The following is a 27,560-nucleotide window of genomic DNA, read 5'->3' as shown; positions in this document are numbered from 1 at the left end:
ACATGTGATGACTTACATCTCAGGTCTTCTTGCAACACAAATGGTGCCAGCAGGGATTAAGTCAAATACATTTAAGTACCAGGTGTGAGAAGTTTCTTATAAGACGTCAATGGTGAAAGCCAATTTTACACAGAATTTGAAGGCGGTGAGGTCCGATCGGAGCTCTTTGATATTACAGCACATTAAACATGCGAAGAGCCTAGGGAAGAGCTTGAACTATTATGAGAAGTAATTCATGAAAATTTTATCATTAATTATGAATTCTTCTCGATGGATTTCTGAATCCGGACAGTCGTAGCCTACTTTAGACATACACAAGTGACTAAGTATGCGAGTGACTCGGTATATGCATGGTAGTATTGGTTGTATCATCTTGGTTAATTAGATATTATGTGGTTATTTGTATTTGGATGCATGTGGATGACTTCATATATGCATGATAGTACTGATTACATCATCTCAATTAGTTAGATTTTATGTGATTGTGTAAAAATTTAATCAATTAATTTATTACTTGATTGACGTAGTTTATATAAGTGTAAATCTTTAGGTTAGATAATGGAGACGAGATAGTGGTGGTCATAAAGATTTTGAGATGCTCGACTTTAGGCATAAATCTCTAGTTTAGATAATGGAGACGAAATAGTGGTGGTCATAATAATTTTGAGACGCTCGACTTTTCAACGACGCTCACTATTTATTCAATTTTGGATAGTGTCCATAAGAAGCTACCTACAAGGGTAGCTTTGTGGCGGTATGGGGAGTCATGGGATAGAGACTGGTCGGTACATCTTGCTAGTTAGCTCAGCTCGCCAAACTGCCTGCCTAGCTCCAAGCTACCCCAAGCCTCGAAATGAGTCGTGTGTGTGCTGCACACAGTAGATACACTCTGTGCAAAGGTTTAAAAGGATACTCTAATTTTAAGTAGATAGATAGACATATCAAGTAAAGATATAAAGTAAAACAAGCTATTTTTATTTAAGATGGACATGAATCTAAAGTAAAGTTATTTTGAACCCCACAAGCTATTTCAAATAATATGATTTAAAGATACACCGAGAAAAAGTGGAGGCTCACTGTCGTCACTTTTGTGTGGAACCTAATCTTGTGTGTTGACTTGACTCTATACTTGCAAGAGTCATTTTATGTGGGAACAAACTGGACCTAATCTTGTGTATTGATTTTTTTTTTTTTTCTGTGTACTTTCAAGAGTTATCTTGTGATTAAATATTATTGGGTATTTTGCCTTCCAACAACCCCAAGAATTTGCCGCTTCTCTTAATGTACGACAACAATGCATAGGATGTTGCCAAAACCAAAGCTGCAAGCAATGCTAGACAGGAAGCCATGGCAGGTCTATATACCTGCAAAAACCCCTTTTCTAATTTTATGAATGCCCTACAAATCCTGAAATTTCCAATTGGCGTTCTGCCTACAAACCCTAAACCATCAACGGTCGATGATGGCTGCAGCATTGCGGACGATATGAGGCGACAAGGCCTCGTCTAGGGTAACATTTTGACTACACACTAATTTGCTACTGCCTTCCCCCACAATCTCATTTTACCTCTTCCCCTTCCTCTTCTTCTCCTCCTCCACCACAATCTCATCATCTCCCTCTCAATCTCAAATTCCAAATCCATAGGAATTGTCTTTCTTTTTGCCCCAAGGGAGATCAGGGGGGAAAAAAGAGATTTTTACCCATTACATCCCGAGAGTGAAACCTACGTGCTGGGCACACCACACCACCACCAACTTGAAGAGGATTCAAATCTATCAGCGCCTTGATGCTAATTTCTTCTTATCACAGTGGAGCTTATCACCGTTGCTGTAGCATGTTTGGTGCCTCCATTCTCTTCTTACAGTTGGTTCATAGAATTTGCTGATCCAGTTGCAGCATTAGAGTGCCAATGTACTTGTTGGGCATTTTCTACATTCTACTCCACCTGCTGGATCTGCACCACTACGACTTCAGTGGGGATGGCCATGGTGCCAATCCTGATATGAAGGCTTCCTAAATAGACTGGCGGAAACCAGATGTCAATGATAAAGGCGCCTATATTTTACCTAGCTAGAGAATATCCAAATCACAGCACCTGCACAACTTGATAATGTGGAAACACTTATTCAGTTAGCACATCATCTTCACAATTTGAAAACATTAGAGGGAAAGACGCTAGCTTTACATTGCTTATAACCTACAAAAGTAGTTTTGGCTATGTAAATCTTCTTTATTGAAAGCAAGCAAAAAGCATGCTACTTCCAAAGTGTAATTCCTTATTACAACTTGCTGTATATAAAAGTAAAAACATCAATATTACTCTTTGAAAAGGAGCAAGAAGATGCGATGACTACCATGTACGTCAACAAAAATATATCAATTAATGAAATGCCTCCAATAAGGTCTTTATATTGATTTTTGCTCACATTACAACGATACACCTTACAGCCCTTACGGACCTTACTGTAGTATATTGCTCTTCTTGCCCGGCCATAGGCATCACAGATCCTGTCGGCTTTGAGACATTGCTATTGTGTCAAAAGATCATCAGTATCTTATTCTTGATGTTGACCTTTTACCCATATATGAGAAACCAGTTAAGCAGTAGTTGCAGACAGCAGGTAAACTTGAAATGAATAGCATGTGTGCTTCTACTGGATTCGGTGCATCATATATCCTCAAACATAGTGAAACAATCACCTTCAACATAGTCATTCTCTACAAGGCTGACCAAGAAGTATGTCTCTTTGACCTGCTAAAACAATGGACTTCTTCAGGACATGAATAAACAAGGTATAAAACCAAAAATGAAAACCATGAACCAATACAAATATGCCAACTACAAGGGCCTTCATATAACCAACAAATATGCCCACTACAAGGGCCTTCATATAACCAGTCAGCTCAAATCTCTCTCTTACTTACATTCAGCATGTCTTGGACAGAGACGGTCTCCATTGGCTAGCACTAGAGTCTTCTATGCAGCTGTATCATGAGAGGGAGAGGAAACGAGAGAGACAGGGCAGACTGCCCTCCATCTCGCGGAGGTGGCCACCACTCTTATCAAAGCAGGTATGGTACTCTGAGGTAGTTGAATGGTTTCATGCACATGGATTGCAGATGGATCACCTCCCCCCACTTCAGTACACAGCCTAGACTCCCCACACCTCGACCTCAAAAGCAGATCAACCAAATCGTCCGGTTGGATCTACTCGGCCTACACATACATCAGACTTGGGTGTCATAATCAGAGATAAGGACGAACGTGAGTTCTACAGGCAGCATTTCTTGAGACTGACCATTGCCAAATCTGTCATCAAGAAGCTTATAGTCATGTTACAGTTTTCAGTTTTCACATTCTTTTTTAGTTTTTCCATGGCACTGTATACCCATGGTATCATTGTACTACTCATGGTCTCATAGGCCCTTTGGGTCTCTCTCTCTCTCTCTCTCTCTCTCTCTCTCTCACACACACACACACACACACAGTCCTCACAACCTCATGACAACTAGCCTGCCAATTTGTAGACCTCCGAGGTCTATGCTTTGTACTCAGTCCCATGGATCATATTTGGCCACAAGAGGGTCTACAAGACCAAGGATATGCTTCACCTAGCCACATGGAACTGCAATGGGACTTCATGGTCCGAACCCAGGTGGCTTCGCGGAGACTTACACAAGGAGAGAGAGCATTTTTTGTACAGAGACTCATCAAAGCCCCGAAAGGGGACTACCAAAGATATGTATGGGAGTCGGCATATACAGGGCAGTCATGCACCACAGGAAGGAAAGGGGCAGTGCATGCGTCGGGCTTGTTTTGGCCTCACATGCACAAGGTACTCACACTGGTCAGACCAAGATCCATTTCATATGGATGCGTTTAGCCAGGCCTGGCTTCAGGATGTTGGTACATGGCAGTATTCTACTTCCCACCTGAGACATCAGCCTGTGCACGAGATTTGCTGCAGGATGGACATGCCCCTTTGTTTGTGGAACATTGTGGAGTTCTTTCAACAAGGGGATATCCTCTTACCAGGTGACTTCAATGCACAGACCGGCAAGATGCAGGTTCAGATGTATGATTTTCATGCAAACTCTATTATGCTCTCAAAGATGAATCAGGAGAGATGGGACGGCAGAGGACATCCCAAATGTAGGACATGTTACTATGTATGGAAGGCATTTTTTATGGGAGCCATGCATGAGCTGATCCAAACTAATGGGATGTCCCGTTGGCCTACATCTGATAGCCTTACATGCTTTCCGATAAAGGCAGCTCTAGTACCATCGATTATTTGATGGGGTCTCTTGCTCTTATGTCACATATCCAAGTTTTTCACTATCTGACCCCAACCCATAAATGCATACCGTACCTATCTCACTTTCACCATCTCCTGTCCCGCCTACCACCCACTCACGAACCCCCCATTTCCATTTCACCCGCATTCATTTCCATCGTGATCTTGACTCCATCTTTGAAGATCACCTCTCTTGACGCACTTCAGCACGTGATCTTACGTGCCCATGTCCACACTTACATTGTCACTTGCACTTCCAAAAGTGTGACATGGACATGTCCTTACCATTTAGCCATTTTAGAGGTCGTGTTCATGGCCAAGTCTTGGTCAATTAAAAAAAGCTATGGCACAGGTACCTAGCTTATCTTCAAGAAAACGGCAAATTCACAAGTATAACCTTTAGAAAATCTGAAAATAAACAAAAGAGAGAGTAGAGAGAGAAAACACCACACTAGGGGTTGGAATAGCCTTGGACCAACACCACCCCCCCCCCCCCCCCTCGGAGTTATGTTAGATAAAACCAATTGGAGGAGTCTTGAGTACAACTTCTTAGAGCTAGAGAGCTCTCGTCTTTTTACACGTCTCAACAATGAGAGAATAGCTAAATTTATAGTTCTTGCCCAAAAGCACTCGAGAAAAGTGTTTAGAACTCGCTTCTCACCCAAAAAGCATCTTTTTAATAATAAAAGCTCTTCTCTTTTTAGTACTTAAAAAGCTTTTAATCTTTTGCTTTCCAAAAGCTAGTCGCATCATTCCAAGCTTGTAAGGTGGCGCTGCGTTGGTATCTTGCCATGTGACAATGCATCACTTTTTCTTTTTCTATTCTATTTTTTGCATTGCGTTGCATTGCATTTTTGCATATCAACAACCTATATTTGCTTTGGTGACATCCCCCCAACTCATTAAACAATAGTCCTCAATTGAAAGGTCTAGCTTTGTCTTAGTTTATCCTTGCTTTTCTTTGCTTTTTCTTGATACAATTCCTTGGTTTTGACACCAATTCCTACTATAGTCTAACTACCCACGTCAATGTCTAACTATGGTAGACTAACACTATTCATATCCATATACTTAGTTTCGATTTCCTTCACTGATAAACAGTGCCTCCATGAGATGGCTAGTCCCACGACTCTTGTACAAAAGATTTAGTGTTGTTCAATCTCAAAGTTGCCCCTTTTGGATACAACTTGGACAACAATCCTCGAGTTCTAGAATACTCAATCCCCTGCAGTCAAATATAAAACTTGAGCATTCTCCTTGTTCCTAGTTCCTTGGATGTCAAAATACAGTTCCTTGGATGTCAAAATACAAAGGCCGGTGACATCCTCTCGACTTCTAATCACTTGTTCTCACTTGAAAAGCTGCTTGATATGCCTATTAAACCTGTGGATACTTCACAAAGAAGTTCTCATCCACCCACTTGGCATCCATAGCCGTTCTTGAACTTGACAAGGTACTGTCTAGTAATCTTGCCATGGGATCCTCTTCTTTCCTTATGAAAGACAATCTGCTCTAGTTGAAGAACTTCCTCTGGCTCTTCAACTTCCGGTGGATCCTCGTTCACTGGTTCCAAAGATTCGGGACCCTTATAAGCTCTTAGAAGACTCACATGAAAAGCATTGTGAACCTCCAATAATCAAGGATTGCTAGTCTGAAAGCCACATCATTGATCTTTTCCAATATTTGGAAAGGTCCATAGTACCTGTTGAACAACTTAGGATAAACCTTCTCTTTATCGTTTTGGCCTTGCTTTCTCGAACTTCAACAATACCTTGTACTTGTTGCATGCGCGGAAGCCTTGCTGCATTGATCCACAACCCTAAGCCTGATTAAGAACAAGATGTTAATTTAAACATGATTAAGGCAAAAGAGAGAGAAGAAGAGAGATTAGTGTCAAGGTTTTTCTTGTATACAAAAAGGTTGCTTGATGGATGTACATGATGAAGGCCCTTGGTCAGCCCCTAGGGGTGACCTTTGGCGCCTTTCTACATGACTTCTACTCACTACTACTACTACTATTGCTATACTGTTGAATGAATGATGCAATTGCTGTTTTATGCTTATATATGTGTTGAGGTGGCTCGTCAGCCAGCTACAAGGTTGTCGGCCTTCCGCTTGGACAAATGTGGAGCATTAAATGCCCCTTTAAGAAGTTGTGCCTACTTTTTTGCTGCCCACACCTGCTGCCTTCACCTAGATGCTGCCAATTGTTGCCTAGTTCCCCTATATGGTTGTCGAATGTGGTATCGAGGCTACCAACCAGGTTCCCATGTCCTTCATGCTGATGATGATGAGGTTGATGAAGCTAATGATTCTGTTGCGCTAATGCTAATGCTACCGACCTAAATGCTGACTTAAATCAAGGATTAATGTTGTTCATGCCGAAGGTTAGCCATGACACGAGCGTGCACGTGACAATACTTCACCGCCCTTCTATGCTTATCCGCAATCTTTTTCTACTTAGCCCCTGACCTCTCTAGGGCTATCCACACCTGTGCAAAAACCGTATCTAGACCTCTGACATATTCATCTACTGCAAAGATTTCATCCTTGGTCCTTCGAAGTGGTGGTAGTAGAACTTTGCCATAAACAACCTCGAACAGTGATCTCATCCTTAGTCCTTAGAAGTCGTGGTAGTATAACTTTGCCATAAACAATCTCGAACGATGCCTTTCCTGTGGAACTATACACTGTATAGTTGTAGGCAAACTCTACTAGTGGAAGATACTTCTCCCACTCCATTTTCTGTACTGGCACGTAGCACTTTAACAAATCCAATATGGCTGAATTTGCTATCTCACTTTGGCCTGTAGACGATACGAGGAAGAAAAATCCAATTTCATCCCAAACAATACCTTGCAAAACAAACGGGTGGTCCTAGAATCTCGATCACCAACAATAGACTTAGGCATTCCATGATGTTTGAACACCTGTTCTAGAAAAATCCTTGCCATGTGGTCTACCTTGATGATCTTCCTCATTGGAATTAAATGAGCATGCTTACTAAACATGTCCACACTGGTCCAAATACCATCATTCCCAAACTTTGACTTTGGCGAGTCAAAAATAAAGTTCATCGCTATACTTTCCCATGGTGTAAGGGCCCACTCCATAAAGGAATGAATGACTCTACCTATGAGCATATGCGCCCCTTTTATAGCCTTTGGAACTGATTGGAGTGCTGGCCGACCAGCAATCGGACTGGTCATTAAAATCCATCAATGCTGCGTTTTTCCAGCCGCCTTGTCTTGGTACAACCGACTCTCATGGTTCAGCCGACAAACCCCTTCAAGGGGCCGACAGCATCCTTTTCCTGCTCTTCTCCTAGTCCACCTTGCCAAACAGCACCCTGTGCTCCATCTCCTAGCTCTACTGCTCTTTTTCTGGCTGCCTCCTTTTGAACTAGCTCCAGAGAATGTTCATGGCATTTTATGCACATGACATAGACAATGGTCATTAAATGTACCTGTGGTCTCCTAGATAGAGCATCTTCAACCACATTCTTCTTTCCAAGTGTATGGATAATTTGGAAATGGAACATGGACAAAAAGTCAAAAAATGCTTCTCAGAAAGCTTCACTTGGGTCAAAAATGTCTCAAACTTTGATGATCCGTCTTCACCATGAAATCAACCCCAAGCAAATAATGCTTCCATGAAGTAACGGCATGCATCATGGCTAGAAGTTCTTTCTCATAAGCCTACAAGTGTTTCTCACAATGTTACAACCTTCAGCTCTCAAAGGCAACCACGTGTCCTTCTTGTTGCGAAACTACCCCTATACAATATCTTTCTTGCATCACATTCCACCACAAAAGATTTCACTAGGTCTGGAATGATCAATATCAGTCCAATAGTAAGCTTCTCCTTCAATAGGTTGAAGGCATGTCTCTAACGCACCCCATCTGAATACTACTTTCTTCTTGATTAGATCATGCTATGGAACGGCAATGGTGGCAAAGTTTCTAATGAACCTCCTGTAATAGCAGCATAACCCCAAGAAACTGCGCACCTCATGTATGAATTTCAATTCTGGCCGATTCTTGATGTCCTAAAGCTTTGCTCGGTCCATCTCCACTCCTTCCTTAGATACCCTATGTCCAAGATAATGTATCTCTTCTAAGAAAGACTCACTCTTCTTTCCATTTATGAACAACTAGTGCTCCCGCAACTCTTGGAATACCATAGCTAAATATTTTCTATGTTCCTCCTCAGTCTTGGAAAACACAATGATGTCATCAAAAAAAGTACACGAATACTTCCGATGTGGCCTAGCGATCCGATCCATCATGCAATTGAAGGTAGCCGTAGTATTTGTGAGTCTCACCAAATACTCATACAATCCAAAAGTGGTACGAAAGGCAATCTTGTGAATATTCTGTAGGCTAGATCCGAATCTGATGATAGTCACTCTTCAAGTCGATCGGATTAAAGAATGCCATGCCTTCCAACCCATCCAATATATCATCAACCCTTGGTATAGGAAACCGATTCTTGATTGTAATTTTGTTCAAGGCTCTGTAATCCACACACATGCGGAATGAGTCATCCTTCTTCTACACTAGAAGCCCTAGAGAACAAAAGGGTGAAGAACTAGGCTATATCAACCCCTTTGATAGCAAGTCCTGTACTCGTGCCATAATCTCTTCTTGTTGTACATGATATGTGTGATTGCCACTGCATCACCATGAAACACTTGCTCCACATGCAAGACCGGTCCCATATTCTCCGATTTGATACCCAACTATTCCGCAAGCTCTATGGAAATGAAATTATTTGTGACTCCCATGTCAAACAACACTAGAGCATGCTTGTCCCACACTTTTTTCCAAGAGAGGCATAGCTGTTTACCAATACATCAAGAATCCCACCCACCACCGGCTTAGACTTTTCCTTGGACTTCTCTTGCTCTCTAGGTCTCTTTAGGATGATCCGAGCATTGGGCCGACATATGCCCTCTTTGCCACATCTAAAGTGTCACCAATTGGCCGACCATTTGGTCCATCTCTAGTTTTTGTCTCTCGTTCGCTTGAGGCCAGGCCGGTGTCTCATGTGAAGAGGCCAGTATTTTTGCTTGACATGGACGGGAGCCAAACTGGTGCCACCCGTGTGTTAGCAAGAAGGTGTCGTATGGACAGGAGCCAGACTGGTGCCACCCGTGTATGACCTGGACTGTGTTCTATCCATGGGATTGTCACGCCATGGAAGAGCCAGTATTCGTGCCCTGTCTTGCCTATGGGACTGACACTCCATAGGGAGGCTTGTGCCTGGAACTATGTTTTACCTATGGGACTGTCACTCCATAGGAAGACCAGGATTTATATTTATGTCGTGCCATTTTTATGCCAACAGATATTTTGTACTTGTTCCATGAACGGGAGATATGTCCATGATACTATTTGCACATGCACTCATGTTTTGCATGTTTGAAATTGTTTTCGCATGACTTGTATTTTTGTGTTTGCCTGCTTGACGTGTCACTTACTGAGCAGGGACGCCTACAACAGGTGGTTGTTCTCCTTGGTAGGCGGTTGTGCCTCCTTTACATAGGCGGCATCTCCTTTCTTCAGGAGGTTATACTTTTCCCCAGGCAGCTACTCCTCTCAACATGCTGCTGCACCTTGGTGTCTCTTCTCAAGTAACTGCACATAGACACCATGGGTATTGGTCTTCCATCTGCAATCTACAAGTAAGTGAATTTCAGATTTAAGTAAAGAACTTTGTGGTAAATCTCATAAGGGATTCTCTCTACGGCTAACACCCGTTTGGTGCCGGGTAGTCCAAGCTTTTGGACAACCGCAGTCCAAAGGTGCCGAGATTGGGAGAGCCAGGCGTTAGTACGGGAGCGCCTGTCTGTGCGTGGTCCTGGAACACCAGTGGGGCACTCTCCGCGGAGTCCAGTGAAGGCATGGGACCGTAGAGACTGGACCACTCAAGTGGTCGCTCTACTTCGAACGTCGACTTCGAGCTTCTTGTTTGGTACCGTATTCATTTGTACATGGACATCATCTGGTTCTTTGAACCCATGGAGCATTGTATTTGTTAAATACTCCCAATAATATATCATATATTGAGGGGGGGTCGGCCCGTTCCGGCCCCAGTACTGGTGTCCATCTATTTCATTTCATTTCATTTCAAATTCCAGTTGTTATTAAGTTGTTCATTTCAAATTGTGATATTAAGTTGTGCTATTACGCGTGTGGGTGTCCAACGGAGTCTATTCCCACTTGACGGGATCGGTTTCATTGGTATCATAGCACAGTAGTTTCCCTCTTAGTGGGGAAACGAACCTGTGTATTGGACACCCCGCTTCTAGCACACTTAACACAATGGACAGCCAAGGCAACCCTTTGGAAGTGCCTAATTCGAGGGGCCCATCTAGTGCCTCTCGTGGTTCTGATGCTCTGCAAGGAAGGCACAAGCCCCTTGAAAGGGTTAATGATAGTGATTCAAAGGGACAACTGTCTCGAGGAAAGATAGTCATGCCAGAAGAAGAGCCTGACGCAATGAGGGCTGAATTGGAACATATGAGAAAGCTTTTGCAGGCACAAGAGCAAGAGCTAAAATTTTTGCATGAAGATCCCCATGTGCAAAGTGCCATTGAAGCAAGGAAAGCCGATGCAATAGTAGATGTAACTTTTGAGTCCATGGCACGGGAAGTGGGCAAGAAGCCAAGGGAGTTGGCACTTGCCTACCTCCTCCGCAAAGGTGACATCAAAGAGGGAGACGATGGAGAGCTGAAATTCAGAAATCCACCTCGCTTGAAGCATGGAGATCCCGCATCTCAAAGGTTGAGGTCTTTTATGCAAAAGGAAGAGGTGATAGTCACCTCTCGTCATGCATCTTCTCCACAAGGCACAAAGCCTGACAGGTATATGTATGCTAGTGCTCATGGAGGACATGATGGTCACATGCATTCAAGACATGTATCCCATGGTAGGGGTGACAGGTCTGCCACTAGAAGAGCTTTGCCTTCTGAGTTGTCTCATGGAGAGACATTGCCTTATGCAAGAAAGTATGCATCTAATTCTCAAGTTCATGGAGCCGTGCTTCATGAAGCCACCGTGCTTCATGAAACTTCCATGATGGCCCATGGAGCCCATGCAGATAGGGCTGCCCCGTTGGATAAGGGGAAAAGAAAAAGAGAAGACCATGAGCCTCATGCCAGGAAGCTCAAGGAATTTAAAGCAGGTGACAAATCTGTTAAGTTTGATGTTTTTCATGGAGAGCATGATACTTCCAAAGTGTTAGCATTTGTGGCACAGTTTGACATTGCTTTTAGCGATGAGGACTTCACTGAGAAGTCTAAAGTACGCCATGCTAGCATGTTTTTGAAAGGAACCGCTGCTCATTGGTGGATCACTGAAAAGATCACCAAGGATCCCATTTGCACCTAGAAGAAATTTAAGGACAGATTCTATGCTCAGTTTTTGCCACCAAATGCGGAGCAAACTCTCACCCAAAAGTGGGACAGACTTGAGCAAAGAGATAATGAAAGCGTGCAACAATATGTCCACAAGTTTTGGAAAGTGTTGCTGGAAGTAACTCCTTTTATGCAAATCACGGAGGATGAAAGAAAGAGGAAGTTTCGCTCTGGACTGCAACCAGTATATCGTTCGGGCATTGAATTGCACTCGAAACATACTTTGCAACAGCTCACAGCTTCTGCTCTTGCTACGGAGCAATTGGTGCTCAAAATTAAGCAGGATCAAGGCGGTTCAAAGGGGAAAGACAAGGCTGTCCCAAATCTGCAAAAAGGTGGACAGCCACCTAAAAAGAACTTCCGGGAGACCCACAAGGGAGGTAAAGCTGAAAATACGTCATCTAAAGATCAGGGCCCAAAGAAGAACAAATTCGGCTTGACCCCGGAGCAAAGGGAGTAATATGCCAAGGAAGGAAAATGTTTTTCTTGTGGTAGCAAAGACCACATGTTTCGACAATGCCCTGACCGCAAACCAAAGCACGAGGACAAGCAGACCAAGGCTAATGTACATGCAATTCCCGATGTGCAAGGGAACACAAATCATGATGCAAAAGAGCGAATGGTATGCAAGGCTTGGGGTCAAATCAAGGATCAGCCCGCCTTATTCATGTTTGATGACTATGCAACCGATAACTTCATCTATATGCAAACGGCAACTGCCTTGGGTATTGAGGTTGAGAACATGGGACCTCAGATTGAAGCCGAAGCTGCATTTGTTGGTAAAGATGTGCAAGTTTCCCCATTGATAGGAAAGTTGCGCATACATATCCAGGGCTACCTTGATAATGAACATTTCCTAGTTGCACCACTAAATGGATGTGATGTATTGTTGGGCAAGCCGTGGCATCATAGGCTTGAGCCCCGCAAAGAGTACAAGACCAACATGATTTCTTTTATGCATAGAGGCCGCATGCATTACATTGATACTGGCAAAGAAGGGGATTCCATCCCACTTGTATCACACATCCAAATTAATAAAGCAATCAAAAAGAGTCTTTACATAGTGCACTTAGTACATTAAAAGTACTAAGTGTACTATGTACTATAAAACACATGGGCTTGTACACACTGTAAGGGTGGGCATAATGCCTTTAACCCAACAACCTCCCACTTAAAGGCAAAGTGCCCTTAAATGAAGGAAAAGAAAAATCAGCATGTACATGATAATATACAAGGCCATATCAAGGCTGAAACTGGCCTCATCCAATGCCCATGAAGTGTCTGCAATGAGCAAACCGCTCTGGAGGCAAACTCTTTGTCAACAAATCAGCCGGGTTGTCATCCGTATGAATCTTAACAAGCTGAATTTGCTTGTTCTCTATCACCTTTCTGATGAAGTGATACTTCACATCCACATGCTTCATCTTTGCATGAAAGACAGGGTTCTTTGCCAACTGGATGGCACTCTGACTGTCACAATGCAACAATGGAATATCCCCTGTATAACCCAAATCAACCACTAACCGAGATAGCCATAATGCCTCCTTGCAAGCCTCTGTGGCTGCAATATACTCGGCCTCTGTAGTAGATAAGGCTGTGCACTTCTGCATCCTGGATATCCATGACACAGCACCTCTTGTGAATGTAAACACATAACCGGTAGTAGACTTCCGATTATCTAGATGACCGGCATAATCCGAATCCGTGTAACCATGCACTAATGCATCCTGTTTGCCAAAGCAAATGCACATATCCTGTGTGCCCTTTAGGTATCTCATGACACCTTTCACTGCTTCCCAATGCTTCTTGCCAAGTTTGGCCATGTATCTAGAAACCACTCCCACTGCAAATGCAATGTCCGGCCTGGTAGCAACCATGGCATACATGAGACTACCACAAGCTGAAGCATACGGAATCTTGGCCATATCAGCCCTGTCACTATCCGACTGTGGGCTGTCCATAGCACTGAGTTTCACATATGGAGGCAAAGGAGTACTAGTCTTCTTCCCCCCATCCATATTGAACCTCTGCAAAACTTTGCCAATGTATTCCTTCTGAGACAAATACAACACATGCTGATTTCTGTCCTGAAGTATCCGCATGCCCAAAATGTGATTTGCATCACCCAAATCCTTCATATCAAAGGTCTGATGCAGCCTCTTCTTCAAGGCATCCATCTCTTTACGAGATTTCCCGGCAATCAACATATCATCAACATACAAGATGAGGATCAATAGACTGCCATCCAAAGCTTTCTTGGTGTATAAGCAGTGATCTATGTCACTCCTCCTGAAATCTTTGGATTTCATGAATGTATCAAATTTATGATACCATTCCCTTGGTGCCTGTTTGAGCCCATAAAGACTCTTTTTCAGCTTGCATACAAGCTTCTCCTTTCCCTTCACTGCATAACCCTCTGACTGTTGCATATATATCTCCTCATGGAGATCACCGTGAAGAAAAGCAGTCTTCACATCCATCTGAATCAAATCCAGATCATCATGAGCAACCAAAGCTAATACAGCTCTAAGTGTGGTCATTTTGACCACTGGAGAGAAGATCTCATCAAAGTCCACACCATATTCCTGCTTGAAGCCCTTAGCCACTAACTTGGCTTTGTATCTTGGCTTTGCATCAAGTGCAACTTTGAGCATGTAAACCCATTTGCATGGCAAAACCTTCTTGCTTGTAGGCAAATGCACCAACTTCCATGTTCCATTTTTGTGCAGAGAATCCATCTCTGACTTCATAGCACGCTCCCAAAGAGCCTTGTCTGCCCTCTGTAAAGCCTCCTTATAACATGAGGGCTCCCCACAGTCAGTGAGCATCAAGTAGTCAACCCCTAGAACAAACCTGTCAGGGGGTCTGGAGGGTCTTGTGGACCTCCGTACCCAATGACCATCATTTGCAGGTTGCTGTCCAGCCTGCATATCACCTATTGGTGGCTCCTGTTCCATGCCATAAGGTTGAAAGATCATGCCCGGTATCTCCTCTAACTATGGGATATCCATAGGGATATTCTCTGCCATCTCTGGCTGTCCATTTGGACCATTTTCAGCACCATTTAAGGGCTGGTTTTGTTGCTGTAATGGCTGATTTACAACCCTTGGTTGTTGTCCATGATGTCCATCATCATCAAAGATGACTCTACCAGGCTCCTGTTGCCTTGCAGGCTCTTTATACATGCATGTTTCATCAAAAATGACATCATTGCTGCGTATAATCTTTCTATTCACTGGATCCCAAAGTCTATACCCCATTTCACCTCTGTCACCATATCCTAGGAATATGCATTTGTGAGACTTAGGATCAAGTTTGGTGCGTATTTCCCTGCGTATGTGCACGTACGCAACGCAACCAAACACTCTGAAGTGCTTGTATGACGGAGGCTTCCCTGTCCATACTTCCTCTGGCACTTTCCCACCAAGCCTCGTGTTAGGTGACCTGTTTATAAGATGAACGGCTGTCATAACAGCTTCAACCCAAAAACCATGAGGTAACGCAGCATATGACAACATAGAACGGACCTTCTCCTGAATGGTCCTGTTCATCCTCTCTGCTGTCCCGTTTTGTGGAGGATCATAAGGAGAAGAGAGCTCTCTCTTGATGCCTTTAGCATCACAAAAGTCCTGAAATTGTTTGGACATATACTCTCCACCATTGTCGGAACGCAAAGCCTTCAGTGTTTTGCATGTTTGATTCTCAACATGAGCAACAACCTTCTCAAACACTGAGAATGTATCACTCTTCAAACGAAGAGGATAAACCCACACCTTGCGTGTGGCATCATCAATAAAAGACACACAATATTTTGCCCCTCCCAAAGAAAGCTGAGGCATCTCACATACATCTGTATGCACAAGCTCTAACTGAGCATCTTTCTGTCCAAGAGCTTTCTTGTGGGGACACTGGAGTTGCCTGCCATATATACAATGCTCACAAAACTGAAAACTTGAGAACTTTAGAGAAGGCAAGTAACCAAAGCGAGACAATTGCTCCATCCTTTGACACTCATGTGTCCCAACCGGCTATGCCACATAGAGATTTCCGGCAGCTCGGTTGCATTTACATTAGCATGGTGACAAACCCCAGCATGCATGAAGTAAAGAGTGTCCACCTTAGAGCCTCTGGCAACAACCAGTGAGCCCTTACTAATCTTCCACTTTCCAAGACCAAATGTGGTAAAATAATCAGCATCATCAAGCTGTCCAGTAGAAAGCAGGTTCTTCTTGATCTCAGGAACATGCCTGACATCATGGAGCATAAGCTGTGAGCCATCTGAAAACACAAGCCTCACATCACCTCTGCCAAGAATCTTGCATGCATGGTTGTCACCCAAATAAACTACTCCTTCATTGCCAGCAATATACCTGACAAACAAGTCTCTGTAACCTGTGACATGAAAGGAGGCACCTGAATCAATGATCCATGAGTGCATACCATGACCATCTCCTGCAAGAAGTGAATGGGCATCAAGTGAAGACGTGCATCTTTGGCTTCATCTTTGTCTTTGTCTTTGCCTTTGCCCTTTTCCTTTTGATCATTCTTCCATTTGTAGCATTGCTTTTTGAAGTCTCCCTTCTTGCCACAATAATGGCATTCCAAGTCCTTTTTGGAGCGGGACTTGCTCCTTCCCCGTTCTTGGCTTTTACCCCTTTGCTGGGATCTCCCACGTGCATTCATTGCATTGGACTTTCCAACAGAGTTGTTCTTCTTGTTCATCTCCTCTTGAAGAAGAGCACCCTACACATCTGCATATGATAGCATAGCATTTGAATTGTTAGTGGCTGTCCTGAATGTGTCCCAACTCTCTAGCAAAGTGCATAAGAGAAAGGTGGCTTTGAACTCATCGTCCATTGCCAACTTTTGATTGATAACCTGGCTGACAACACCATTAAACTCATTTAGATGGGTTGTCATAGACGCCCCTTTCTTCATTTGAAGACCTATGAGTTTCTTCAACCAATACACTTTGCTTGAGGCACTTTGATGGGCATACAAGTCTTGCAATCTTTGCCACATTCCCAAAGCTGTCTTCTCTTCACGAATGCTGAAAAGTAAAGAGTCTGACACAGACAACATGATAGTAGATCTTGCCGGCTCATCCATATCTTCCCATTCTTCAGCAGTAAGAGAAGCGGGCATTACACCCCTTTCTTTGATGGGCTTGTGTTGCTTCTTCTGGAGCAACACATTATAGCACTGGGTTTGCCAAATGTCATAATTATGTGAGCCTTCAAGCTTCTTGATGTGAAGCAATGAAGAGCTCTCACCTGTGGTTGCCATAGCAATATGCAACCTTTGTCAATGCCTGACTCCCTGCAAGATGTGCAAACACTGCACCAAAGCACACAAAGTGCTCTCAGTTGTTCTCCCAAAGTTTATCTCCCACTGCGGAAGCAAGAATGCAACTTTCCTCCCACTGAATGTGATAAAATCACCAAAATCTGGTTGCTGCAGATTTATGACAGCGCCTTAAATGTGCTATGTTTCCCTTCCAAAGTACTGTACAACAGTACTAAGTGCTCACCAACGATGTACCAAATCTGTACCGACAAGTACAACAACTGAAAATAAGCCTTTTCCTCACTCAAATCAGTGTACAGCCATGCCAAAACTTGTACAAAGTTGTACCGAATCTGTACCAACAAGTACAACAGCAATAAATGCTCTCCTGGCTGTCCAAATATGTGAAAATCAGACCTTGACAGTCCCCACCACTGCATACAACAGTCCCGGACAGAAATTGAGCAAAAGCCCCTTGACTGCAAGTGGATTTCTGAGGATTCAAGGCATAAAAGTCTTCCCTGCTGCTTTGCCAAGCTCAACAAGCATAAAATCTTGAAAAGCCTCTTGATTCAGGATCAATTTCTGATCATACATGATACATTAACGCACATGAAGGCATCCAGAGTCTTCACAATGCTTCCCCCTGGCCACATATACATCCAGTACATAAAAGCCCCTTGATTTACAGGCACATTGAGTGCTTGACAGGCATCAACACATTGCCCAAAGCATCAAATGCCAGTGCCTGCATGCAAATCAACCCAATTGGCACAAAAGCCCTTTGATTTGCACTCAAATTTCCTGCAATTTTGCCTCAATGTGAGATTGCTCACATCATACAACATGTATGAATGCCCAATGGTACAATTACATCAAAAGCCCCAAATTTTGACATCCAATTTCTTGCAAATTGACGCGGAATGTGACCAATGTCACCTAATTGTTGCCAAATTTGCTCAAAATCTGAGCAATTTGGACCTGTACCTGCTCAATTGATGATTGTACCTACTTAATTGATGATTGGACATGCAAATCCCAAAAAAATTGAAACAAATACCTCGTACAAATTTCTGATTTCTGTTGGGCAGCACTCAAGGAAACTCGTTAGTCTGAAGCCTTGTTTCTCTCTCTGTTGGAGGGAGTGATTGTGACAAGCGACTAGCAAATGGCTATGGCCGACAGCTGATGAACGCTGCTGAGATGAGATGCAAAGGAGGGCGCAGCATAGCGGTAAAAGAGATCGATGCAGCTAGTCAAAGGCGAGGTCAGCAGGTCGACTAGGTGTTGGCAGGCAGATTTGGATGCCTTTGTAAAGTCTCGGGAGCAAAGCCGACAGCTGAGCAAAATTGTCGACTACAGAGTTTGAGAAGCCCAGTCTTTTCGTCGTCACACAGTCATCTACGGGCTGTAACCAGGTGCACGTGGGTGAGCAATCAATTCGTTGGAAACAGGTAGGCGAAGGCTTGCTACCCTCATGGCAGAGTAGCAGCATCTGCAATCAATTCGTTGCAGAAGGAGACGGAGATTGGCCTTAAGCAGGTAGGCGAAGGCTTGCTACCCTCATGGCAGAGTAGCAGCATCTGCAATCGATTCGTTGGAGACAGTGCGCAAGGAAGCGTAGCAGCACGTCATCAAATCAGAAGTAGTCACAGGCGTGCTGAATCAGCAGTAGCACTAGTCTCAGTGAACAGTGATTTCCAAGCTCTGATACCAGTTGAATGGGAGAGAGTTAGGAAGCTAAGCTGTCTTCACAGTTAGGGTTTCATGTGGGAGACATACACAGAGAAGAAGAGAGAGAGGGAGAGAGACATATGTGGGGATAAGTCAACTCAATGTATGAGTGTGTGACTCCCCTATCACACATGTATATTTGCACTAGTACATAGTGTGCACTCAGTACATTAAAAGTACTAAGTGTACTATGTACTATAAAACAGTACTATAAAACACATGGGCTTGTACACACTATAAGGGTGGGCATAATGCCTTTACCCCAACAGGAGGAGTCTTGAGTACAAGTTCTTAGAGCTAGAGAGCTCTCTTGCCTTTTTACATGTCTCAACAATGAGAGAATAGCTGAATTTATAGTTCTTGCCCAAAAGCACGTGGCATTGCCACGTCAGTGTCACCACGTCACTTTTTTTTTGCATTGCGTTTTTGCATATTAGTAACCTGTATTTTGATGCTTTGGTGACATCAATCATTTCACTGTAGTTGGTTCAAGCATCCAATGAGCAGCCAATGCCAAGAGACCCCATGGATATAGGACTATCATGATTAGCCATACAATGGCCAAAATTTATGGGGCAATACTATAGTTCCGAGATCATGTTCCTCGCAAAGAGGCTTGGTCACAAAGCATCGAGGTAAGCAACGTTCGGGAGACACTACTCCACACTTGAACACATCTTTACCCTACGGGCCATCATTGAGGAGGCGAGGGCATTGAAACAGCACATATATTGCTGCTTTGTGGATTCCCGCAAAGCCTTTGACTCTGTGCCTCAATCCACCTTGTTGAAACAATTTCTAGAGCTCCAACTTCTACCAGACATGATATGGGGTGTGTTCTCATCTCAAACTCTACAGAGACATTTGGATGCAATGCGGGAGTATTGTGACGAGAGAGACCCCTCAGTCAATATCAGCAAAACCAAGGTCATGGTCTTCAACACATCATATCGGGTTACATCTACCCTATCTTTCTCATACAACGGAGCCCAAGTGGAAATAATTTCATCTTATGTATACCTCGGGTTTACAGGCCCCCTGTTTTCCATGAGGCCAACTGTCGATGCATTATCGATTCACGTTTGGCGAGAGGATAAGCATCTCTAGCCCTCCTAGAGGCATTGTTTCCATACCCATTTCTAGGAACCCCACACCAAATGTTGGCTATTTGTACCTTTGTGCCCAGCAACGATGTATGGGGCCCCCTTCTAAGTACCAGATCTCAGTGAGGCAACCTGGAAGAGCATAGAGAGACTCCAGGTGATGATGCTCCTTCCTCCATTTTCACAGTATGCAGCCTGATACATCATAACAAAACAGGTGCTACACCAACCTCTGATGACAAAATTGCATGGCAGCTTCGTTTTTTGATGTAACCATTAATAAAAACTTTTCATATTTCTAACACATGCAAGCACAATAAACTTTATTTGCATTTTGATGCTTTTGAGTAGCAACAGAAGATTCAAAGTTTACTTTGATTAAAAGATGGGTAACACACCTCTTTAAGGATTTCCTTCGCCATGTTTTCCTCTGGATAAAGAGAGGCCCACTCAGTGTCCCATGCCTGAAATGCTTCATCCTTCCAAACCATAAAGCTCACAGGGTCAACGACAGTAGGCTGAATGATTTCCTTTCCTGGAAAAACTCCCCATGTTACAGCATTTACATCGCTTGGGCCAATATTGGAACGCGTTTCACCCTTGGAGTTGACCGCCACATACGTGAGGGTTGGCACACCCTTGGCCTTCTCTACAAGCTTCTCCAATTTCTCTGGCGCACAAAAGAACTCCACATATGCCTTTTGATAGACGTAACCACCAGGACCTCCCCAACCTACAAGGCCACAAAAGAACATAAAGTTAAGAAATGCCTTTATGAAGAGTTTCAGAAATTCACGTTTAATGTATATGAATACCTAGAGTAGGAGAGTCTGACTTCTCCCCATTGATAGCAGGCTGGCTATTAATGGTGAGAAAACCTTTAGAGTTAATCTCTACTAGTTTCTCGTTGATTTTTGCAGTTTCTGGCTGCAATCCTTCTAACTCTGACCATGGATGGGTCTTGATCTTTCCCGCACAGTAACTAGCAAACAGCTGCCAAAAGATGCCAATGTTATGAACTGGCTTAACAAGGAGCATAATATTAACTCTAGGCTACAATACTTCCAATGATGCAAAAGAAAACGTTAACTTTTTTTGGCAGCCACCTATCACGAGAGGAGGGGAGGAGGGAGGTAATGCTGGTGTTTTTTATTTTAAGGGAAAGGTGTGGGACGGCTGAGAACATGTGATTACAGTGTTCACTACCATCAGCTAAGTTCTGCGTGCATACCACAAGAGGGGGAGAACAAAACATGTAATCATAGTGTTCACTACCATAAACTAAGTTCTGCGTGCATACCACAAGGGGCTTGAAGCCATTTACCTCTTGAATGTCTTTGACAGTTTTCAAAGGCACAACCCATTCTTCCTGAATCTTCTTATTACGTGACCGTCTTCTTAGAAACTGCATGGGCAGATATAAAGCCAGATGTGCAAACAACCATATGAGAAATGATGTATGAGACAAAAAGGCAGACAGCAGACTCAGCATTCAAACTTATGACTATAAAACCTGATAATCAGAATAAGCTCCATATGCAGGACTGCGGGCATCTCCCCATTTCCCGCTTGGGAACTCCTCCCAGTTTATTGTTCTTGAAATGTAGCTTCTGGGACGATTGGCCCTGATAAGAGCAAGAACCTTTTCAACATCCAGGTACAAACAAGATATAATTCTCACCTGTTATGTCCTAGATAGTGACTAAAGAATAAGCATGTACCAGAATATTGGCCGAACATCCTCTTTAACTCGGCGAATATTCGTGGGCGGCCTCCATGGAAGCGGCCTTCTTATTTTTGAAACATCTATAAGTCCGAGATTCTAACCCACCCCCCCCCCCACCCAAAATAATAATAATAATAATAATAATAAGCAAAGTACATATAAAATTTTAAAAAAAATTAGGATGTTACCATGAGAATCAAGCCAACAAAAAGACATTTTAGAAACTCATCAAATACAGAAAGAAAGCAGCCAAAAGAAAAGCATGTAGTTTAGCTTTGAGGAACCTGAAGAATGCCAATTGCTGATTTCTCCAGGTTAAGTGTGTAAATGTGTAGGTTTTTGATACCATGGGCCAATATCTTCTTGCACATCTCCGTACCCAAATGGATGCCGAATGCTGTGACAGCTTTATCATCATCTTTGATTGGCTCCAACGCAGCAGCGACATCTGCTGGTATCTAAAGCCCAAGACAAGCAGCATTACATGTCTGTGCTTGATAGGATAAGTGGCACATATGGGCTATCACTGCTATTTGAAGATTTCTAACTCAGCTCCGAGTGTGGCACAAACCTTTGTCTTGCAAAACCCACTCATGCGCTTGAAACCCTTGTAGTTGTTGATGGGCATGATTCCTGGAACTATGGGACAAGTAATTCCAATCTGCCGGCAATCATTGTAAAACTTCAAAAAGAGGTCCGTATCATAGAAGAGTTGAGTTATGATAACATCCGCTCCAGCATCAACCTGCAAGTCCACTAGATTAGCCTGCTTCGCTTCTGAAGACTGGAGGAAGCTGAATGCTTAAATAGGTACCTGCTGTACAGACCCGGCCCCCCAAACCCCTGGAGGGTGCTTAATGCTCAAATGGAGAGCCTTTTATAGGGAATCTCCTAGGTCTAAAAGCATACAAACAGTCCCAACCTTATTTTTCATATAGAAAGCAGTTGGACTCGCACCTTTATTTCTAATAATAAATCACTTTTGCATGGGTGAAAAATCGTAACATGCTAACTAACAGCGGAAGACTTAAGGGTGAGAATAACACAATTAATCACAGATTCAATGCAAATATTCTTGACTAACACAGTAAAGAGATTTGACCTAATCTACTATGCGCTGATGTTGATGTAAATTACAATGAATGGAAAGGCAAACCCTAGAGTAGGGTGCTTTCCTCATGATGCTGAAGATGATGCGTGTACTCACAGCATATCGGGAAGCCCTTGACTCTGTTGGTTGCCCATCACAGATTTAATGCAAAGATGCTTGACTAACACAGTAAACAAAAGAGAGATCTGACCTAATCTACTATGCATTGATATGAATGTAAATTACAATGAATGGAAAGGCAAACCCTAGAGTGAGGCGCTTTCCTGATGATGAAGATGATGCAATCATGCATGTACTCATGGTATATTGTGAAGCCCTTGACTTTGTTGGTTGCCCATTGTCTCCAAGCACATGCCTAAACTCTACAACCATAAACTTAGAATAAAAAGTGTCAAATAATAACAAACATGTCCACACTTGGCTGCTCATTGGGCGCCTAGACTAAATACAATCAAATGGTTGAAAAGCCCCAAAACTGGCCAAGGCTCGGCCACGAACACCGCCCTCTAAACCGACTAAATGACAACGGGAAGGTGTGGGCACCTCAAATGTCCATTCTTCACATGCACGTGAAACTACTCACACTCACTCTTCCTATAATGGTCAACTTTCTCCACTTTGCATAGCTCAAATTAGATCCTTTTATTCTCCACCTATTCCTGATAATGATGCGGATGATGCATGTACTCACAATAAGTTGAGAAGCCCTTGAATCTGCTGGCTGCCCACTGTCTCTGAGCAAATGCCTAAACTCAACAACCCTAAACTTACAATAAAAGTGTCGAATAATAATAAACACGTCCACACTTGACTGCTAATTGGGTGCCTATACCAACTACAATGAAATGGTTGAAATGCCACAAAACTGACCAAGACTCGGCCACGGGAGCGCCCTCTAAACTGGCTAAATGGTAGAGGCATGTCCACATCACACCATCGGAAGGTGTGCACGTGACAAAAACTTTGACAACAGAAAGGTGTGGGTACCTCAAGTGTCCATTCTTCACCCGCATGTGAAACTACTCACACTCACTCTTCCTATAATGGTCATCTTTCTCCACTTTGACCAGCTAAATTTACTCATCCATTTGTTCTCTGCATAGTCTAGCCATAGCCTAGCATGTCAACATGCATTTGGGAAGCTATGATGTATGTTAGCTGATCATGTCAAGTTGCCATCACAAAAGGGCAACTGTCATGTTGCTATCTAGGACAGTTGGCAATACCAATAAGGAAAAAAACTCAACAAACAAGAAGCCCCCAATTCAAGTGGGCCTCGATCTTTCAAGTATCAGTTGGTAATACTTAATGCAATTACTAAGAATCTCTTTTGAATTGACAAGTGCTTTTTAACCAGATTTGAGCAGTCCTGATATCTTTTGCCAGCAGTTACTAGTGTTGACCAGCTTTCACAAGCAAGAAAAGCAACGGACTCTCTTCTCCCTCTCGCGCATGCATGCAACAACGACAGGTGCCCAGGGGGGGGGCAGGGAGAGAGAGAGAGAGAGAGAGAGAGAGAGAGAGAGAGAGAGAGCGGAAGTTTATTAAACATCTTCAAAAGACCAAAAGGGTTTATGAGACCAAGAGTGGTACAAGAGTTCCATGTGCTACTGGGCCATGGAAAAAGACTAACAAAACTGAAAAAAAAAAACTCCTGTCTATCATCCGCATGAGCATGGTGGGCATGTAATAATACATATGGAGGATACATCTCCAAGCCAGTACAAGAAAAGGAGGGCTCATGTGATGCGATATCATCATCCTCATCCATCCAGAATATCTAGCATAGGTCCCTAGCAAGCGAGGGAGAGAGAGAGAGTCTTTTGGACGGCATACCCAAGGCAGCAGACCACATATGATCCATATGAATGCACAAAAGTGTGGGGAATGGTACTTGAGCCCCAGATCTCTCCAGTAGAAGCCCAATGCATTAACTTATACACCAGCACCTCACATGGCACACACTCACACATTCATGTGTGCCAGTACACACACACATACAGAGAGTCCACAACCAGGGCCATACTGCTGAATGGTTAGGCTTTCGGTTGTGCACCAGACCGCTTGCGAGGCGGCAAGCAAAAATTTGAAGCTGCATGGGCAGCTGCAAAGTGGGGCTGAGTCTGTACAGATGGCTATTTGCTGTACAAACAGCAGGCAAAAAAGTAACATGGATGTATGATGGTTCATGTGCAGGCTGCTTTTGCACATGTGAAAGGACTCAAAGAAGCTATAGGGTGGTTCGTTAAGTCAACAAAGAGCAAACTTCATCCTTAACAACTTACCTTCTCTTTGAGGTACGCTAGGTCCTTGTGATAAGCTTCTTCTGTAGCACCTGCTTCACTTGTTATGGAATCAGGGTGGGCCTCTGCATTGGCCAATTAAATATATAACCTCTAGTATTAGAAAAGAAAGCCATCAAAGTAGTTCAATATCAGTATGTCATTGCGAGAACCCTGGACAAAAAAATTACCAGGATATCCAGCCACTGTAATCCCAAAATAATCACCATAATGGGACCGAATGTGTTTAACCTGCAACATGTTCTGAATGTTAGCCCGGATCCAATGTCCTTAAAAGCATCCTTAAACCCTAAACTTTAATTTCAGGCACCCAAATCATGAAGACTTAGAGATCTGTGTAATGATGAGCCACCCACCAAGTCAAGTGCACAAGAAAATCCACCTGACACCTGCACAAACTTGTCTTGGCCATGTGGTGGGTCACCTCGAAGAGCAAGAACATTATGGACTCCATTTGCCTTGATGCCATCTAAGGCCTTATCGATTTTCTCAACTGGCATGTTTGTGCAAGTAAGATGCATCATGGATTCCACACAGATCTGTAAGCAAAAGTTAGGTTAGTATTCAAAACCACACCAAGTAAGAAACTGTCATTTCTGTACAAGCCAATCCACCACCTCCATTGTTTGTCTTTGGGTCAGCTCTCAAGTGGTTCACAGTATGTCATACAGAGGAGAAAACAGTAACCTTTAGATACAGTAATATCAACAAGAAGGGGGCAAAGAGAGGAACGACAACATAATGCTGTATCTTTTCACTCAATCAAAAGAAAAAAGAAGGGGAGAGGGGAAGACACAAAGGAGGGAGGAAGAGGGGAGCACACTGCGCCATATCATTTTCAAGTGAACAACAATATGCAGTACAACAAAGGTATCTAGTATTCAGTTCTGGCTTCTCGGAAAGCATACCATGTTTTGCATCTTGATTGCAATATCCAATGTAAGATCAGCTGTGGAGCCTCCTGCACCCCAAGTAATGTCACAAAAGAGTGGCTGTAGTGCTACCATGCGGTCCATCCGCTCATACAGGTTCTCAACTCCCTCATCAGTTCGAGGAGGGAAATACTCAAAGGAGAATGTCACCTGATCCTGTGCTAAGGCGCTGTTGATCTTGTCAATCACCTTCATGGTGGATAAACCTTGAAAGAAAATAAGGAATAAGCTGTGTGGCACCTCTCATATCATGACACAATTTAATTTAAAAGGTAGAAGTGCAAATTGTCTATATTTTTGCCTTGTAAGAGGCACTGTGTAATTCCCAAAAAATCTATCATTCATTCGGTGTGTGCATCAAATAACAAGAGTGCGCCATCTAAAGGTGTCGGTTGCACCATCAGGTCTTCACCTCCTGCCAATGCCTCTGAAGATTTTCCCAAGAGGGTGTCTAATGATCTCGTTTCTTGTGAAAAGAAGCAAAAGACTAAAATGACCAGTGTAGAACTTCAAGCTGTGCCTCGATTTTTTTTGTTTATGAATGGTGGCCAAGTTGTCTCGTTGCATCTTTCGTCTTCTCTTTAACCTCAAATTTGTGTATTCTGATTGCAAACTAGCATGCATTGTGGGCTCTATGGATGGGTCCGTCTGGGGTGTGTTTGAAATGAAGACGTTATTCATGATAGCAGAAATCATGAATCTGCCTGAATGCAGTTGTTCTACACTGACAAAAAGAAGAGTAAATCTGGCACAAAACTAGGTCAGGGAGATGGAATTTCAAAAAACTACGGGTAAATCACTTTTACTCTTGGACCTTGAAGCTCTATCCCCTAAAGACACAGTTGCTTGCCGAATACTTAGCTAGATTGCATGTGCAAAAGATGAATCGTAAGCATACTATATGTAATACTGTGAGCCCCTTTTACAAGCCGGTTCCTTAAGTACGCTTGGGTATTGCATACTTACAGCAGAAATAAAAGCATTTTTCCACAGAAATTTGCTGGTTTTCAATTTTGAGGCACTGCACAATGCTAGGGGCATTTTTCTCTAGCATACATCCTCCTGCCCTTTACGTCATTGTGCAAACGTGCAGACAAAAATGATTCATATGCAAAAATTGAGCTTAAAATAATTCATAAACCTAAAAAAGGAGCTCGAAAAGTGGATGAGGAATGCAACATAGCTAATAGGGCTATAAAAGCGGATCCATTGTCCACCACATTGAACAGCATAATGCTAAAACCTCTTTTGATTTGAACCGAATCAAGCTAGCATTTCCTGGCTCTCTGAGGCCCCAAAAAGCAGGATGCAAAAGCAACAAGGCACCATTTTTCTTTCTTACATCTAAATAGTCTGTGCGATGCATTTAGAACAAGCAAGGAAAAGGAGATAACCCTAACCTGGTGGACCGAGACAGACTGCCTGGCACTCCTCCTCCTCTTTGCTCTTCAAGCGCAGGTAAAGGCCACAAGGAAACCTGCACAGATCTCTTTCCGGTTCCTTCTCCTTCTTAGGATTTCATCCTACAGCAGAATAAAAAGCACAGAAACGAGATTGAGAGGTTCGACACTAGTACTATCGTGTGGGCGTCGTGTTCCCTCCGCAGCGATCACATTCACATCTACCTACCACTACTCACACCGACA

At 43.2% G+C, this 27,560-nt stretch overlaps 1 protein-coding gene across 2 annotated transcripts; it reads right to left on the bottom strand.

The window, feature by feature from the left end:
• Window positions 1-2,210: 2,210 nt before the first annotated feature.
• LOC147618541 (putative methylenetetrahydrofolate reductase (NADH)) lies at window positions 2,211-27,560 on the bottom strand. 2 transcript variants are annotated; one of them, XM_086775001.1, is made up of 14 exons: window positions 27,315-27,559; window positions 26,065-26,120; window positions 25,891-25,943; window positions 25,339-25,521; window positions 25,153-25,213; window positions 24,965-25,047; window positions 22,140-22,313; window positions 21,853-22,026; window positions 21,564-21,664; window positions 21,356-21,467; window positions 21,167-21,247; window positions 20,658-20,835; window positions 20,241-20,575; window positions 2,211-2,753 (listed from the first exon to the last, which is right to left on the bottom strand). In XM_086775001.1, exons 3-14 carry the CDS (start codon window positions 25,900-25,902, stop codon window positions 2,670-2,672), a joined length of 1,578 nt encoding a protein of 525 aa, XP_086631127.1. In that variant the 5' UTR covers window positions 25,903-25,943; window positions 26,065-26,120; window positions 27,315-27,559; the 3' UTR covers window positions 2,211-2,669. The 2 variants fall into 2 exon arrangements, with proteins under 2 accessions (XP_086631127.1, XP_086631126.1); XM_086775000.1 differs by having other exon boundaries at window positions 25,891-26,120; window positions 27,315-27,560.

The sequence above is a fragment of the Cibotium barometz genome, chromosome 35 (genome assembly GCF_041138505.1).
Source record: "Cibotium barometz isolate CiBa-2024 chromosome 35, ASM4113850v1, whole genome shotgun sequence".
Classification (NCBI taxonomy): domain Eukaryota; kingdom Viridiplantae; phylum Streptophyta; class Polypodiopsida; order Cyatheales; family Cibotiaceae; genus Cibotium; species Cibotium barometz.
Note: the sequence above shows the minus strand (reverse complement) of the source record. Positions and strands in the feature narration are given on the sequence as shown.

Coding starts and splice junctions, on each gene's coding strand:
- LOC147618541 (XM_086775000.1), bottom strand. CDS start 26,109: ATGAAGGTGATTGACAAGATCAACAGCGCCTTAGCACAGGATCAGGTG. Junction 25,048..25,152: donor TACAGTGGCTGGATATCCTG/GTAATTTTTTTG, acceptor TGGCCAATGCAG/AGGCCCACCCTGATTCCATA. Junction 2,754..20,240: donor CGAAGGAAATCCTTAAAGAG/GTGTGTTACCCA, acceptor TTGTTTTAGCAG/GTCAAAGAGACATACTTCTT.